This window comes from Natrix helvetica (assembly GCF_964273705.1).
Source record: "Natrix helvetica genome assembly, chromosome: 2".
In the NCBI taxonomy this organism is placed as follows: Eukaryota; Metazoa; Chordata; class Lepidosauria; order Squamata; family Natricidae; genus Natrix; species Natrix helvetica.
Genome location: NC_138552.1, coordinates 196,871,808 through 196,888,043, shown reverse-complemented (window position 1 = coordinate 196,888,043; position 16,236 = coordinate 196,871,808). Strand labels below are relative to the sequence as shown.

The 16,236-nt window shown below is 37.8% G+C and overlaps 1 protein-coding gene across 1 annotated transcript in view; it reads right to left on the bottom strand.

The window, feature by feature from the left end:
* The window catches only part of LAMA2 (laminin subunit alpha 2), a 464,667-nt gene that overhangs the window by 33,756 nt on the left and 414,675 nt on the right, over nt 1-16,236 (bottom strand). The window contains exons 51-54 of the mRNA XM_081941542.1: nt 14,004-14,148; nt 8,798-8,939; nt 3,566-3,686; nt 1,047-1,223 (exon numbers count right to left, since the gene is read on the bottom strand). Of these exons, the coding sequence (XP_081797668.1) occupies nt 1,047-1,223; nt 3,566-3,686; nt 8,798-8,939; nt 14,004-14,148 (585 nt within the window). The remainder of the gene's footprint in view (nt 1-1,046; nt 1,224-3,565; nt 3,687-8,797; nt 8,940-14,003; nt 14,149-16,236) is intronic.

Here is a 16,236-nt window from a genome sequence, read left to right as displayed (position 1 = left end):
ATAGGTTGACCACCTCTTCTTTATGGCAGCCCCTCAAATATTGGAACAGTGCTATCGTGCCACCCCCAGTCCTTCATTCCATTAGAGTAGGCATACCAAATTCCTGCAACTGTTCCTATTTTACCCTCAGGCCTCCAATCGTCTTTGTGGTTCTCTGCACTCTTTCCAGAATCTCCACATCTTTTTATATTGTGGTGACCAAAATTGGATGTAATATTCCAAGAGGGTATCCTTCTCAAAACATTGTAAAGTTGTACTAACACTGCACCTGATTTTGATTCTATCCTTCTGTTAATGCAGCCGAGGACTATGCTGGCCTTTTTGGCAGCTGCAGCACACTGCTGGCTCATAGTTAAGTAAATGTCCACTAAGATTCCGAGATCCCTCTCACAGTTACTGCTATTGAGCCAAGTTTCACCTAATCTATACCTGTACATTTAGGTTTTCTGGCTCAAGTGTAGAACCTTGCATTACTCTTCATTGAATTTCATTCACCCTCATACAGTAATTATAATTCACCCTTGCTTCCTTTCTATGGCTCAGAGAAAGTGATTGGTCGAAGGCACTCACCTCGCTTCATCCTTTCATTGGTAGCAAGAGAAGTCACTGTTTTTTGGTTTCTAGCTTCATGATTTTTATCATAGCAGCATCAAACTTTTCTCTTTTCTCTTCTTTTCTCTTCTCTTCCCTTCCCTCCCCCTCCCTTCCCTTCCCTTCGCTTCGCTTTTCTCCTCTTCACTCCCCTCCCCTCCTATTCTAAATATAAACTGTATCATTTGAAAAATTAAGCTGCTTAAATGTTATTTAATTAATTTATAACCTTCTCTCTATCCTGTCAATTAAAATAATTTTAAAATAATACAATAAAGATTAAAAATTTTCTTGTTTTAAAGTTGTCAAAAGAAGAATTGGATGAATTTTTTTGAGACTGCATTCCATTTTAGGATCATTGTAACCTGGAATAATTCAGTTCAAGAATCTGAGCAAATACCTGCCAATGATTTGCTCATAAGAGTTAATCAAACAATCCCTTTATCATTCCGTACCTGCCCTGTTTGTCTGCGTTTCCTTCTTGGAGGTAGAGATATTTTATTAGTACCAAAGAGTATGATACCAGATTCATTTTTAGTACTGAAGGACAGGTGAATTTCTGTTCCCACTTCAAGAGGGATTGGTGGCATCTCCACAAAGCCAGGTTTAGGGAAGCTGACTGTGTAGATATTCTACAAGAAAGAAGGAATTGAATAAAAAAAATGCTTGTAACAGCAGATCATAACAAATGGTGCAACAGTTTACATTTCAAAGTGCTATACAAGCACTTCTCCATCTGTTAAATTATTCAGCATTTGAAAACATTTGTTAGGCTTAGATTCAGCCTGAAATAATTTTTTATGTGAAGCTTCTTCCAGTATCCTATTAGTTTTGGTCCTGGATATCTAGGATTGGCAGATGGCTGCCAAAAATGTGCTATACCTTTGAAGTCCTCAGTACAGAGAACTATTAAGTAGTTGGGCATTCCCTTGATGTCCCTCTTTTTAGCTTGTCAATTACCCTCCTCTCCCTCCCTCCTTTTCTAGGAACAGGAATCAGGTATCCCAGGGTTCAGAAGGAAAGTAAATGCAGAACTAGTGAAAGATGTGACAGGGGAAAGCTTCAGTAAGGAATTTCAAGGCACAAATAGATGGCTAGGTGGCAGCCTTGATAACCAGTTTTATAAAAGTTGTTCTATTAACTACCTCACAGAAGAAAACTCAAGGATGGTATGATATCAGATGGTTCCTCTCAAAACTCCTAGTAAGTTAATTCCAAACTTGGGATGCTAAAATTAAAAAATGTATATGGACTGCCATAGGGTAATGGTTTGAAGAACCCAGTAGAGATAAGGTGATAGTGGAGGAATCCTTACATGGCAGAACAACATAGAGGCATCTGAGGTTGGTCTTGTATGCTGGTGACAGTGGTGGGTTCCGGATCCTGTTGCAACCGGCATGCTGCAACGGGGCCCAACGTCCACCACGTGAACACACACAGCATGCACACAGTGTGCGCATGTGTGCTTACCGCCTGTGATGCTCCAGCTGCTTAGTGGTGCATCACGCAGGCACCATACATTCTGTTTGTGTGCGCGAAAGCCCCAATCGACTCAAATAGTGGTAAAGAGAAAGGGTGGGCGGGTGGGCCCCCTGGAGCACCATACCGGAACGGTACCTGGTGCTCCTAACAGGCACTAGTAAGCCTGTACCGGGGCGTACCGGTCATATCCCACCACTGACTGGTGAATATGAAAAGTGATCGTCCTTGAGATATCCAAGTCCTTAGCTGCCATATACAGGTAGTCCCTGATTTATGAACAAAGTTGGGACTGGGATTTTGGTCACTAAGCGATGTGATCATTAAGTAAACCATCACATGTCAGGACCTCATATTAAGACCATTTTACTATGGTTGGTAAGTGAATCTATGGTGGTAAGTGAATCCTGTGGTTGTTAAGTAATTCACATGATCTTTCAGTGAATCACACAATCATTAAGTGAATTTGGTTTCCTGAATTGACTTTGCTGGTTGGAAGATGACTGGGAAGGCCACAGACTGCAATCAAATGATCATAAAATACTGCAACCTTTATTAGTTTGCAAATAATGCAAACTAATTGCCAAATGCCCAAACTACAGTCAGATGACTTCAAGGATGATAGAACAGCCATAACTTTGAGAAAGAATGGTAAGTCACTTTTTTGAAACCATTGTAATTTCAAACCAACATTAAATGCACAGTTGAAAATTAAGGAATATCTATAATGAAACTTTGGCTTGATGGATTAGACGCAATGGAAATCTATGTTCAAATTTTACCACTGAAACAATGGTAATAAACAATGTAATTCAACATAAACCTGCACTATAATTATTTATGCTATTGATGTAATTGATTGTATATGCTATTCATTTTCTATGCCATTTTTGTAAATTATACAGACATGGATTTAATTTTCTCCTTCCCCCTTCAAAGTCGAGCCAGTTGTATTTAGGCTCCTTCACTTGTCACTGGTTTATTATCATCATCATTGTTATTATTAGCATTAATAATGTTAACTGAGCTCAACTGATCAATAAATTAGTCATGGCTTGATTCGTGGTTTAACTATTTTTCACACTGGTAGATATTAAAATGCTTTATTTCACGTCATTTAAGTAACTAGTGTTATATGAGTTTGGCTTAGTTTGTCCAATATATTACTGTAGAATATATTTAAGGATTGTCCTTAGCAATTCTGCTTTAGATGTCCATATATATATTGTCTTAAGTTCCTTAGTGCAAGTAGAGAAAGATATAAATAACCCACATATATAATACAGTTTGCTATAGTGGAAATATCTCATATAATTAATATAATAAATATATAGTAACTTGTGAAATGAGAAGGAGAAATGTATACAAAAATTTACCGAAGGGCAAGTTTCTCCTTTCTTAATTAGTTCAGTGCAAGTTATAACTTAACCATTTGCCAATATAAACCACTAGTTTTAACTTGCTCAAGGAGAACATAGAGAGTTCCAAAACTAACCTGCAATGTGCACCCCCTGGTAATGCCAAGATAGTCAGGACTACTTAAAAGATTATATGGTGTCCGGGAAATTTCAATATCTTTGAGACAGCCTGCATATTTCTTTGTGTTTACTTCTGGTCTGTCAATGTAAAGACAAAATAGAGTTATTTTCAAGAAACATTCCAGGATGAAAAGAATTATTCTATAAACACTTCCTAGTACCTGTCCGTGATCCCTGTCCTCCTCCCCATAGTCTACCAACTTGCTTACTTAGGACTCCTGCCTTCTCACAATACAATCCTATGAAGTCCTTACTTAGGTATTAGGACGATAGAGATGATAAGGACTGACAAAACTGCCATCACTAAGCAACACAGTCATGTGACGTTACACTTTAGGATTGGATCACTTAACAAAGGACGTTACAGTCCCAATTGTTATCATAACCTGAGGATTACCGATAATCAGAGTTAATTATGATCAGAATTACATTTACTGTACGTTCATTCAGTTATACAGTACATACAGTATATTTTTGCCTCCCATAATTTAAAATGCTCATGTCTATTTTTCTAATGCTAGAATTTCCAGTTAAAGATATTCTAACAATTTACTAGCCTGACACATGATCTACTTAAAAGCATCACTGTTATTGTGCAATTTTGAAAGTATATTGCCATTGTTTTAATGTTTAAATTTCATTTGTACTATATTTTCTCAAAAGGCAAAGATGTAATTCAAAATGCATTCTACTATGTATCTTGAAGTCTTGAACAGAAGACTCCAACTTCAAAGATTTGCAAACAACAACAGCAACACATTGCAATAATCCAATGACTCCCTTCTCCCAAGGACCAAATAATGCTGACTTTTTATCAATATTTATTATGTTCATGTTACCACTCCACCAGCCAGGAAAAACTATTTCATGAATACATTGGCATTGAATTTTGTAAAGAAAATAGGCTACAGAAAACTGAGATATCCTGAGATAGGCGGCTAACTTATACACTTACCAACTTACCATCCAAGTGAAAGATGCTTGTGAAAATAAGAATTTAATATCTGGCATTAGATACGAAAGACAATCATTCACAATTCATATATGTACAGAATTGTAATACACTCTAATTTAACAACTTAAATGTTCATAAACAGCACTTTTAAAATTTTGCTTCACTGTTGGTAGGCTGAATTGCGCTGAAGCCATCTCAGCAAAGCATAGCATCCATCTTTCAAAAATTGACAATATTCAGAAGTTTAGATTAAAAAAGAAGGAACTATCCCTATTCTATTCTATTTTGCCAACTGAAGTTAATGTAAGAATTGGGTAATTTGCATGCTGTTTATTCTCGTTTCCCCGTGGACACCAGCAGAGCTAGAAAAGCAGATCTGTTAATAATAAATACAATTTAATTTTAACTTAATGTCAAACGTTATTCTCCCATGTGAATTCTGCTTCTTAAAAGTCTATTCCATTTTTATAACAACTTTACTTCCCTCAAGACAAAATATTTCTTGAGCTGTATGATGCCCAGATTCAGAAATTTGACTTGAAGTGATTTGATCGAATCTCTCAATGAATCATTGTTCTGAATGAAGTTGTCAAATCCAATTGGGAACTCCAAATCAACTCACAAAAATCCACATTGGTAATAAAAACATTTTTCAAAAAAAAAAAAACAATCCACATTGGTCTAGAAAATCTACTTGAACCAATTTGAAATGTTGAAATGACTCCAAAATTGATTTTATGGTTCATTTTTAAGGAGAGGCCATGGTATTCCTTAATTACTTATTTAAAGGAACAGAGCACAGTTTACAGAGATCGGCAAGAATAAAATCTCTGTCCTCAGGCTTATCACATGAATTTAAATTCTAATTTTAGCATACATATGTAGGGACCATCTGGATGAAGGAAGTATTGGAAACAATTTTGAAGGAAAACAGCAGAGGAATGAGAATGATCAGCTTTGTATCTGCCTTACAAACATACAAAGGCACCTTGTTGTCTTCTGTTCAAAACAAGTTGCTGGGCCATTTGGATCTTTATCCAGCTCAGTGGTGGGATTCCAAATGTTTTCCTACCGGTTCTTTGAGAGTGTACTTTACATGTGCGCTTGTGCTTTGTGTGCTCGTGTTTTGCGCCCACGCACGCCTAATGTGCACTTTGAGCTCGTGCACAGCACTCTATGATGGCCCTCGGTGTCAACGCTGGTGAGTTGAGCTGTTTTTTAACTCAGCTGAGGCATGGCAATCGGCTCTGCCGCGTGAATCAGCTGAGCTAAAAAACAAAGGAACATAGGACAGGAATGATGGGGGCAGGAGGATGGAGCCAACCAGAGGAGGTATTTGCCAATTCCACTACCGGTTCACCTGAACTGGTCCGAACCGGCTGAATACCACCTCTGATCCAGTTTAATCCCAAAGGACACTTCCTTAAAATACACAGAAAAAAAAGTCCTTTTAAGAGATATTCCTCTAGCCTTTATGGAAATACAAGACTTTAGTTTTTCTAGACTGGCGATTTCCAGAAGCACTGGATTGCGGCTCACATCAAGGGAATTGCTGTCTCAACCTTCTCAAATGCATCAGCTTGAAAAGTCCAGGTTAGATAGTGATTTTTAAAAAATCTATCCATGTTTTCAAATTCTCAGTCCTTCAACTAAGTTGGATCATTAATCTGACCCACACTGAGTTGCAACATGGACTGTTTTTTAAAGCTAGTATTATTCTAACTAATATCTAGACTTTCTCTTTCCTGAGGATCCTGATCTAATTAATTTAAAGGGAATAAGGAGGAAAAAATGAATGAAAACAAAACCCCCAAAAGAAATCCAGCACAGCAAGACGTAAACCACTGTGTGAAGATGCTAGCTAAGTGTCCGTTGCTGCGATTGTGCACAGCATGAGGCAGGTCTCTGTTAAGCACTTGGGGGTAGCTTGATGTGCTGCAGCAGGATTGGTTGCCAACTGAGCAAGCCCCCGAGCAGCAGCTGGAATAAAGACATACACAAATTGCTTTTGCTTTGCCACTGGCTGCAAGCGGCACTTAACCCATGCAAAGCTTACAGCATGCAAGCATTGATTTAAATGTTATGTCTTTTACCTTGATTTCATACTAGATTTTAAAAAAACCAGAAAAAATAAAAAAGGGGGAAGAAAGGGAAAAAAAACACAGTTTTGTTATTATTTTTGACATTTTTAAAATAACGATACAGCTTTTTAGATAAGTTCACATATAGTCTTAGGAAGTCAGGATATTTCTTTTTTAAAATTCCCCATGTATTCATCTTTGGTTGAGTAGGGAACTACATGCCCAGGCAAAGCAAAAGTTCAGGCAGGACTCAGCTAAACTGGTTCTCCTTTTTCTCAACTTGATAGAAGTATGGTAAATCTTGGGGCAACTTTCATAGAGTTGCAGCTTTTGATAGTATTTTTGCACAGCTTCAGCTGGAATAGCTATAGCAATAGCACTTAGACTTATATACCGCTTCACAGCCCTCTCTAAGCTGTTTACATATTGCCCCCCAACAATCTGGGTCCTCATTTTACTGACCTCGGAAGGATGGAAGGCTGAGTCAACCTTGAGCCAAACTGCTGGCAGCAGAAGTAGCCTGCAGTACTGCACTCTTAATTACTGTGCCATCACTGCGCTACCAGCTATGAGGATCTTGCTACAGTGATTCATGCTAATATTACAATTTTAGGCAGGATGCAGTGAGTTTTACTTGAAATTGTCTTTAAAGATCACTTTGATGCGACCTTCAGAATGCAGTAGACCTTGTGTTAACTAGTATTTGTTTTTGAGAACACTTGTGATCAGAAACCTGCCCTGACTGTCAATTAGTTTGCGCGTTCAATTAAAATGGTCATTTTTGACATTTGACCATTATTACTTGGCATTGGGGTTATGTACAGACCCCTTGCTCCAATCAAAATTGGCCAAGGGACAGATTGCTTTTCCTATTTCATTTTGGAGAGATAATGGGAGCTGGCCAAGAAACTGCTGCTTCTTAGAGGTAGCACCAATCTCTAAAATAGTCTTTCAGCGGAGTTCCCCCCCTTTCTACTGAAAGGTGCGCTTGAAAATTCCTTCTCTCTCTTAAGTCCTCACTGTGTGGGAACAATTTAGGAACCTGCATGCTTGTTCATCATTTAAGCAAAATATGGGGACAATCCAAGCTACACATGCAATTCAAAGTGTCCCTCATTATTTTTAAAACGATGAAGGACACACAGGTAAAGCTTATTCTCTACCATGTTAGTAACCTCAAAAACAGGTGTTTTGTTTGGTGTGTGTATGTGCGTGTATATATGTGTCTGTGTCAGTATTATGTTTGTGTATGGGTGTATAAATAAATATAAAAGTGTGTTTGGGATATTATTTTCTCTGTTACATAAGCTGTTACAGATTATGGTAAACCTAAAATGGATTTTTGATTCACTACAGGGACGCATTCAGCAGAATATCAATTATGTATTATTAGGCAGTTAAAAAAAATCAACAGAAAAGCACACTTTTACAGAGTTAAGTAGACTATTATTCCAGCTGTTTATTTTATTTGAAAGATGCAATAGTTAGCAAGGATGGAGGCAGTAACAGGAAAAAGGAAGGGGCAAAGTATCTACATGACTATCTTTATAAGACCTATAAGTGCTAGTTGTTCCCGACTCTAAGGGCGGTGCTCATCTCCGTTTCAAAGCCAAAGAGCCAGCGCTGTCCAAAGATGTCTCCGTGGTCATGTGGCCAGCATGACTAAATGCCAAAGGCGCTTCATATTTTTCTACTTGCATATTTATGTGTTTTCGAACTGCTAAGTTGGCAGAAGCTGGTACAAGTAACAGGAGCTCACTCTGTTATGTGGCATTAGGGATTCAAACCGCTGAATTCTCAACCTTCTGATTGACAAACTCAGCATCTTAGCCACTGAGCCACTGAGTCCCTTGACTGTCTTTATAGACCTCTCAAAAACTCTCACCCTCCCTGTTGAAAAGCCTGATCCTTTATAAATAAAAGGAGCTTATGAGATTCCCTAATTAAAAGTGTGCAGAAGGCAACAGCAAATCACTCCCATATTGACTTGAAACCTGTACATGTAGTTGCCAGGAATTGAACCTGGGGAGACCCTATCTTATCATTTTCTATATTTCTCTTAACGTACTGGGAGATAAAGTCTTGATGAATGATGAATGAGGCAGATTTTGCTATTGAATCTTTATAATCATCTGTATTTTAAATCACAGTACCTTAGGTTTCTTCTCAGTGATGGCAATCCACCAAAATAAATAGGCTCATCAGCTTTCAGATTGAGACCAAAATGCTTTCCTGGAGAAACTGCCGGTATGATTTCTTCATTGTTAGAATCTATGTCTACAATTGATATATTAGCTGGGGAGATACAAAGAAAAATGTTAATGTGTGAGTGTATAGCTGGAAACATTTCAAATATTTCTCCTCTCTTTATCTAAATGGTACTCATGATTTGTACCATTTAACTGTATTTTCAATATACAGATAATTCCTGACCTATGACTAGGATTAAGAACACAATTTCAAGTAAGTAAGGTGGTTGTTAAATGAGTTTTTTTGCCACAGTTAAGCAAATCATTGCAGTTGTTAAGCAAATCACACAGTCATTAAGTGAATCCAGCTCCCCCCACTGATTTTATTTCTTGGAAGCCATCTGGAAATGGAAGCACATCCTTACAAATTCATACTGAGATACAATCTAATCTCAAAAAGACAAGAATATTAAAGGAGAACACTTTGCAAAGATAAAGGCAAACAAGCAGAGAAATAAAAGTACATGAGAAAAGAAGGCAGCGCCTGAAGATTTTTAATAATTAAATATACAATTTATAGCAATTTTATTTCATCCTTAGAATTCTGTTGTGTTTAATGATATGTTAACTTCAGTTACAAATAAAACATGCAAAAAGCCCCCTCAAAATTGATCAACATTATGATGAACAGAGGACTTGCTTGTACATATGGCATTTCTAACGCACTCCACCCACTGCTGTTTTCTTAGAAATAAGTGCTCACTCTCTACACACCATCCAACCCCATTTAATAGCAGGGGATTTGCAATTGAATGCCTCCATACCACCCTACTCCTGATTTTGTGTTCTCTTTAATATTATTTTAATACATGTTAATGTCACATGATTTGCCATTTCTAGGTAGAACGGGGTGGGTGGTAAATCTATTATCTGCCAGTTGAACTGATGGATGGAATTTTATTTCTCTCTCCTTCTATCCATTGGAACCTGCTCTAGCAATTTGAGGATTTGAGTTGCAAAAAATTGGGGGCCCGAGAAATGCAAAAATCATAGAATTATATAGTTGTAAGGGATCTTGGAGGTCCCCTAGATGAGCACAGGGGAAATTCTGCTATTTGACTGCATCACTATACATGTATCCCAATATCATGAAAAAAAGTATTGATACATTTATCTGAAGAAACATGATATCTATAAAGTTAGTGCAGAATAGTGAAGACATATAGTATGAACATAAAAAGATGCTTCAGAAAACAATTGGATTTATTTCTCAGAATAAATGGGATTATTGGAGTTATTCTATAGTTTTATAGCATTCAGTCTTAATATAGAGATAAATATAGGAAGATTTTAATTTATTAAAAACATTCTCCCTGATTCCAGGTCTTAGCAAACAATATTAATAGATGGAAAAGAATCACATTTTTCTTCTGTTACTCAGCAGCGTGTGAAAGTCTTCTGATAATGCAAAAACAGTATTAGTTAACAAATCTGGGGGAATAGGTGGACTTTTTGGACTCAATAAACTGGCTGTTGAAAAGTTTGTTTGAATATCTGGGAATGGCTTCAAAACAAACAAAAACTAAGCATTTCCAAGAGCGCTGGAAGTTCCCCAGCCCAGACACAGAAACTACAATCTTTATTACCCCCAGTAGAAACACAAACTCTGACACTTGAGGCTCTCCAAAATGCATTAAAGGACCAAGCCGTTGTTTTGGAGGAAAAGATTTCAAATGCTATTAAAGACGTGTCTGAGGAAATGTCTGGAATTAAGGATTTAATCCAAACCCGTAATCAACAGATTAGGGAGGACATTGTAGATCAGTGACGTGCGGTGAGGTTTATGGCTGGTGAAGCTGGTGACGTCATCAGCGCGAGCCGCGGTCCCCTTCATGTTGACTCAGGAGTCAGGAAGGAGGGAAATGGGACCACGTGTGCAGGAGGCTGAGGCAGCTTCAGCCTCCTGCACACGTGGTCCCATTCCCCGCCTTCCTGAGTCAACATGAAGGGGACTGTGGCTCACACTCCGCGGTCCCCTTTATGTTGACTCAGGAAGGTAGGAAATGAGACCACGTGTGCAGAAGGCTCCTCAGTGCCTTTTCCCTTTTCCTTTATTTTCATGATGAGAGCGGTGAGGCTCTGCCTCCCCTGCCTCCCCTGACCGCACGTCCCTGTTGTAGATGCATTTAAAGGTTTACTTGATTATGTAACATCTCTGGATGAGAAGTTTATTATAAAAAGTTACAACTAGAAATGATGGAACCTCTTAGGGAACTATTTAATAAAATTCAAATGGAAGGCAGGGTCCCACCATCATGGAAAACAGCTTTTATTTCATTGATTCCAAAAGAGGAACAGGATCCTACCCAGCCAAAAAACTATAGGCCTATTTCATTACTTAATACAGACTACAAAATTTTTGCTAAAATATTGGTGAATAGGTTGATGCCAATTGCGCAACAAACAATTCACAATGACCAGTCTGGTTTTATACAGGGAAGGCAAATGTAAGACAAATCATCAATATAATGGAATACTTGGGAAAGTATAACCAAGTCTCGGCAGTGCTTCTATTCTTAGATGCGGAGAAAGCATTCGACCAAGTTAATTGGCAATTTTTAATAAAACATTACAAAAGATGCAGTTTGGAGAGCATTTCATGCAGTCTATCAAAGCAATATACCAGAAACAGACAGCACAAATTATATTAATGGAGGCTTAACAGAATCTTTTAAAATTGAAAAAGGAACAAGACAGGGGTGTCCCTTGTCTCCATTATTGTTTATCTTAACCCTGGAATTGTTATTGAACAGAATACGTGGGTCTGACGAACTGCAAGGAATTAAGATTAGGCACTACGAATATAGAGTGAGAGCATTTGCGGATGACTTGGTTGTAACTTTAACTCAGCCGGGGAATCAGCTATTGGTCTAATGAATATAATTAACCAATATGGTCAAGTATCTGGGTTCAAAGTAAATCTAGGGAAGACAAAGATGATAGCTAAAAATATGACTACGAATTAAAAAAAAGAATTAGAAAGAGTAACAGGATGTGAAAGAGTAAAACTTAAAATAATGCAAGATATACGGGAAAGAGGAGGTTTGAAAATTCCCAATTTAAAATTATATTATGAAGCAGTAGTTTTATCAACAATTAATGATTGGATTAATCTAACAGCGGATAGAATACTGAATATTGAGGGATATGATTTGGTATATGGTTGGCACGCTTATTTAATATATGATAAGAAGGTGGATAAGATTTTTAAAAGCCATATATTAAGGAATGCCCTATTGCGTGTCTGGAAAAAGTACCAATATAGGTTAAATGATAAGATACCTATGTGGGTAGTACCCAGACACGCGATAGAGAATATAAGTACAGAACAAAAACAGGATGTAATTACATATAGAGAACTTCTTAATATAGAGAGAGGTGTACTACAGTTAAAGCCTTTGAACGTATTAAGAGAGGAAAGGGTAATTCAAACCTGGTTCCAGTATGGACAGTTACAAGCTAGATGGAAAAAAGATCAGACAATTGGTATCACACAAAATGAGGATAGTTTGGTAAAACAAATTAGGGACCAGAGTCAAATGCATATAAAAAGGTTGTATAATATACTGATAGAAATAGATTCTGAAACAGAGTTAGCTAAAGACTGTATGATAAAATGGGCACAAAATTTCGAAGAGCCAATAATGATGGAAACATGGGAAAAGATTTGGGTAAGAAATGTAAAATTTACACAAGCTCAGAATTTGAGAGAGAATTTTTATAAGATGTTGTATAGATGGCATTTAGATCCCAAAAAGCTATCTTGTATGTATACGAATTTACAATCTAAATGTTGGAGATGTGATTGTGCTGATGCTACGTATTATCATATATGGTGGACTTGCAAAAAAGTCAAAGCATTTTGGATAAAAATATGGTGGGTTATTCAAAATATACTTAAAAAGAGGATAAAGTTCACTCCCCAGTTGTTTTTGTTAGGTATCATTACAGACTGTACAGTTATAGAGACTAATTTGATTTTGAACTTAATGATGGCAGCAAGATTGTTGGTGGCGCAGTACTGGAAGAGGGAAGAATTGTCTACTATTCAAGAATGGATGCTAAAAGTAGTAAATCTAGCAGAGATGGCCAAAATTACAGCATATTTGAAGGACCATTTGAATGAGAAATATAAGTTGGAATGGAGAAGATGGATTGACTATATTCAAAATAAATATCGGACTAAAAAAATTCAATTAGCTTATGAGTGAAGGCACAAAGAATGTTACAATTTACCTAAAGTTAGCTTAACAAAAGGGGAATTAAAGCACAAGAGGAGGTAGGATGTTAAAATCAGTTAGCTTATGTTAGTGTATGATTGTTAAATGTTTATACCCTGTATTTTGCTCTGGGAGGCTGGGGGAAGGGTGGGAAAGGGAAGGGGTAATATTTGTAAAATTTGTTAAAACCTTTAATAATAATAATAAAAAAAGAAAGTCATCTGATAATGTTCATTCGTCATATGGAAATTCTGTTCAGTTTGCTTGAATTCCTACATTTTCTCTGAAATATTAGGTGGAATTCAATAGCAAGTATAGTTACAAAAAACTTTTAAGATATCCTTTCTATCTAAAGGAAGCCTTTTCTTCCACCAACACAAGAGTTGATGGCACTTAGCAAAATGAAGCTAGTTTGCATTATGAGCAAAAAGATAACACCAGCAGCATTTTACTCAGTGCCCTTTAAAGTCATTTTAAGAAATGCAAAATATGAAAGACACCATAAAATATAAAACTGACTCCCATTCAAAAGAAATAGTGTAGATTTGTTTTATGAACTTTGGAAAAAACATCGGAGCACTGCATGAAAAATACATTTTTCACTTGGAATGCATTTCTGAGTGTAATTTAGGTAGCTGTCAGATGTAGAATTATGCCTAGAAAATTAAGCTACCTCATTCAAAACAAAATCATAAGGGACTCATTTGACACTGCAATCAGTCACAACTAACCTGAGCCATCTATAATTGAAAGCAAAAGAAGTTGCCAAATCATTTTCTTCTACAACTTTCTAAACCTACAATTTAATACATCATTTTCTCTGTGATTAGGTGGTTAGCAGTGTTGGATAAGATAATTAGGATGTTTCTGTTATCCCTGCCAAAACTCACCTTCTTTGAGAATTCTTGACAAGGTGAATGATTTCCATTTCCCATCATTGTGGCTTTGGTCACCGACAACTGAAGCTGTTCCTGAGCCTAGATCATAGCTGACTTTAATATGCCCATCACTGAGTTCTACGCTCATGAAATCCTTCTGTTAGTGAGAAGCATAAATTATAAATGTTGATTTAGCAATTGCATGATACTATAAATCCCACTTTTTATTTTTATCTATCCATCTTAGACTGAAGTGACTGTTCCTTCCATTATCGCCAGTCCCCAACCATTTATGCAAGATTTGCTTGCCCCCAATCTTCCCTTTAAAAAAAAGTTTATGTGGTTCAAAAAAGAAATTGTCATTTAGATTCATTTGAGGAATCCATTGTGCAAACAGTAGGAACAATTTCTTCCAATCTGAAAGATAAATACCTCTCTGTACGAACTTCAAATTACTGTTTTTATTGGAAAAAGATAATCTGTGTGTGTGTGCATTGCACAGACAAAGAAATACACATTTTACAGTTCCAAGTAAGGAAACGCAGTAATGTAAAAACAAATTATTGTGTTTCCAATCACATATTTACATCCCAATATTACTGTATATGAAGGCACGATGTTTATTTCAAGAAAATATAATAATGAATGATGACGAATAAAATCTGATTGCAGTGTTCAGTGCCTTAGTTGGGAGCATGCAGATGACTTTGGTTATTTTAGAAGTTAAGGAGGGTCAACTCTGGAGTCCCTCAGCTTTAGAGATTCTGGAAAAGGTCAGAGGTCAATGGCAAGCCACTCTATGAGCCTGCAGAGGTAACGGTATGGATGCCCGGAATCTATCTAAGGATGCTTCAACTTAATGTAAGCAGTTAGAGACTAGGTCTTATTCCTAGAAGAAACAAACTTTTAGGGATAATCAACCAATGATGAATTTTCACCCAGACATGTTTCATTAAGGAATTATGGGATATGTTCGGCAGTAATGTCCCACACAGCAAAAAAACCAGCACCTTCCCCCCAAAGATGAACAAAAGAGAAGATAATTCATGTCTAGCCTCTTTAGCTCTAGAAAAGTGATTCTTTGATCTATAGTCTTATATGGACTGTTTGCCATCATATGCAGTGGGTGTGGGAGGCCTGTACAGTGTTCCTGGGGGCTGGGGAGGGCAAAAAATTGCCCGTTTTGCAAAAATGGGCCCATTTTTTTTTGCAAAAAAAGGGGCATACAAAGAGTCTGGAAGGCCTGCAGAGTGCTCCTGCGAGCTTGGGAGGACAAAAACAGTCCTGTTTTTGTGACAAATGGGCCGATTTTGTGCTCATTTTTGACCTCCCGAGCCCCTAGGACCAGGATGGCGAACCTATGGCACGCGTGCCAGAGGTGGCACACGGAGCCATTTGTCAGGGCACATGAGGCGTTGCCCTGATAACTGACCAGCGCACATGTGCGTGCTGGCCAGCTGAGTTCAGTCTTTTTTAAACCCATTTTCCCCCTTCCCAGGCTCCAGAGGCTTTATAGGAGTCTTGGGAGGGTGAAAAGAGCCTCCCCCTTCCCCCCGGAGGCCCTCCGGAGGCTTCAGGAACTTCCCTGAAGCCTCTGGAGAGCAAAAAGCGTCCCTATGGGCAAATCAGAAGTTCGGGAATGGACTTCCGGTTTGCTTGGAAGGTCAGTTTAAGCCCTCTGGAGGCTTCAGGGACCTTCAGGAGGCTTGAGGGAAAAGAGCCTTCCCCCCCCCCCCCCCGGAGGCTCTCCAGAGGCTTCAGGAGCTTCCCACGCATCACCGCCCTGCGCTCCTGCCCTTATGGCATGTGAGCCAAAAAAGGTTCACCATTGCTGCCCTAGGACCACTTTACAGACCTCCCAAACCCTCTGCGTGTCCATTTTTGTGAAAAAGGGAAGCGTGGGGCGGGGTTTCGGGAGGCAAAAAATGCTGTATTCAGTGTCTAAGACGCACCCAGATTTTCACCCTCTTTTTTGGGGAAAAGGTGCATCTTATACTCTGAAAAATACAGTATTTATATTGATTTAGAAAAAAATTAGCTGTATGGACAAATACTGCAAATGTAGTATTTGTTCATAAAGCTAAAAAAATAATTACAGGTGCATAATGTACCGATTCTTACTTAAAACAAGCTTGATTTAGTCAACTATCACATTAAATATTTTTACATTTCATAATCTGGACTTTTGCAGGAATATGTATTTTAATATATAAGATTTTAAGTGGCTTTTGTAGCCAAGAGAAAG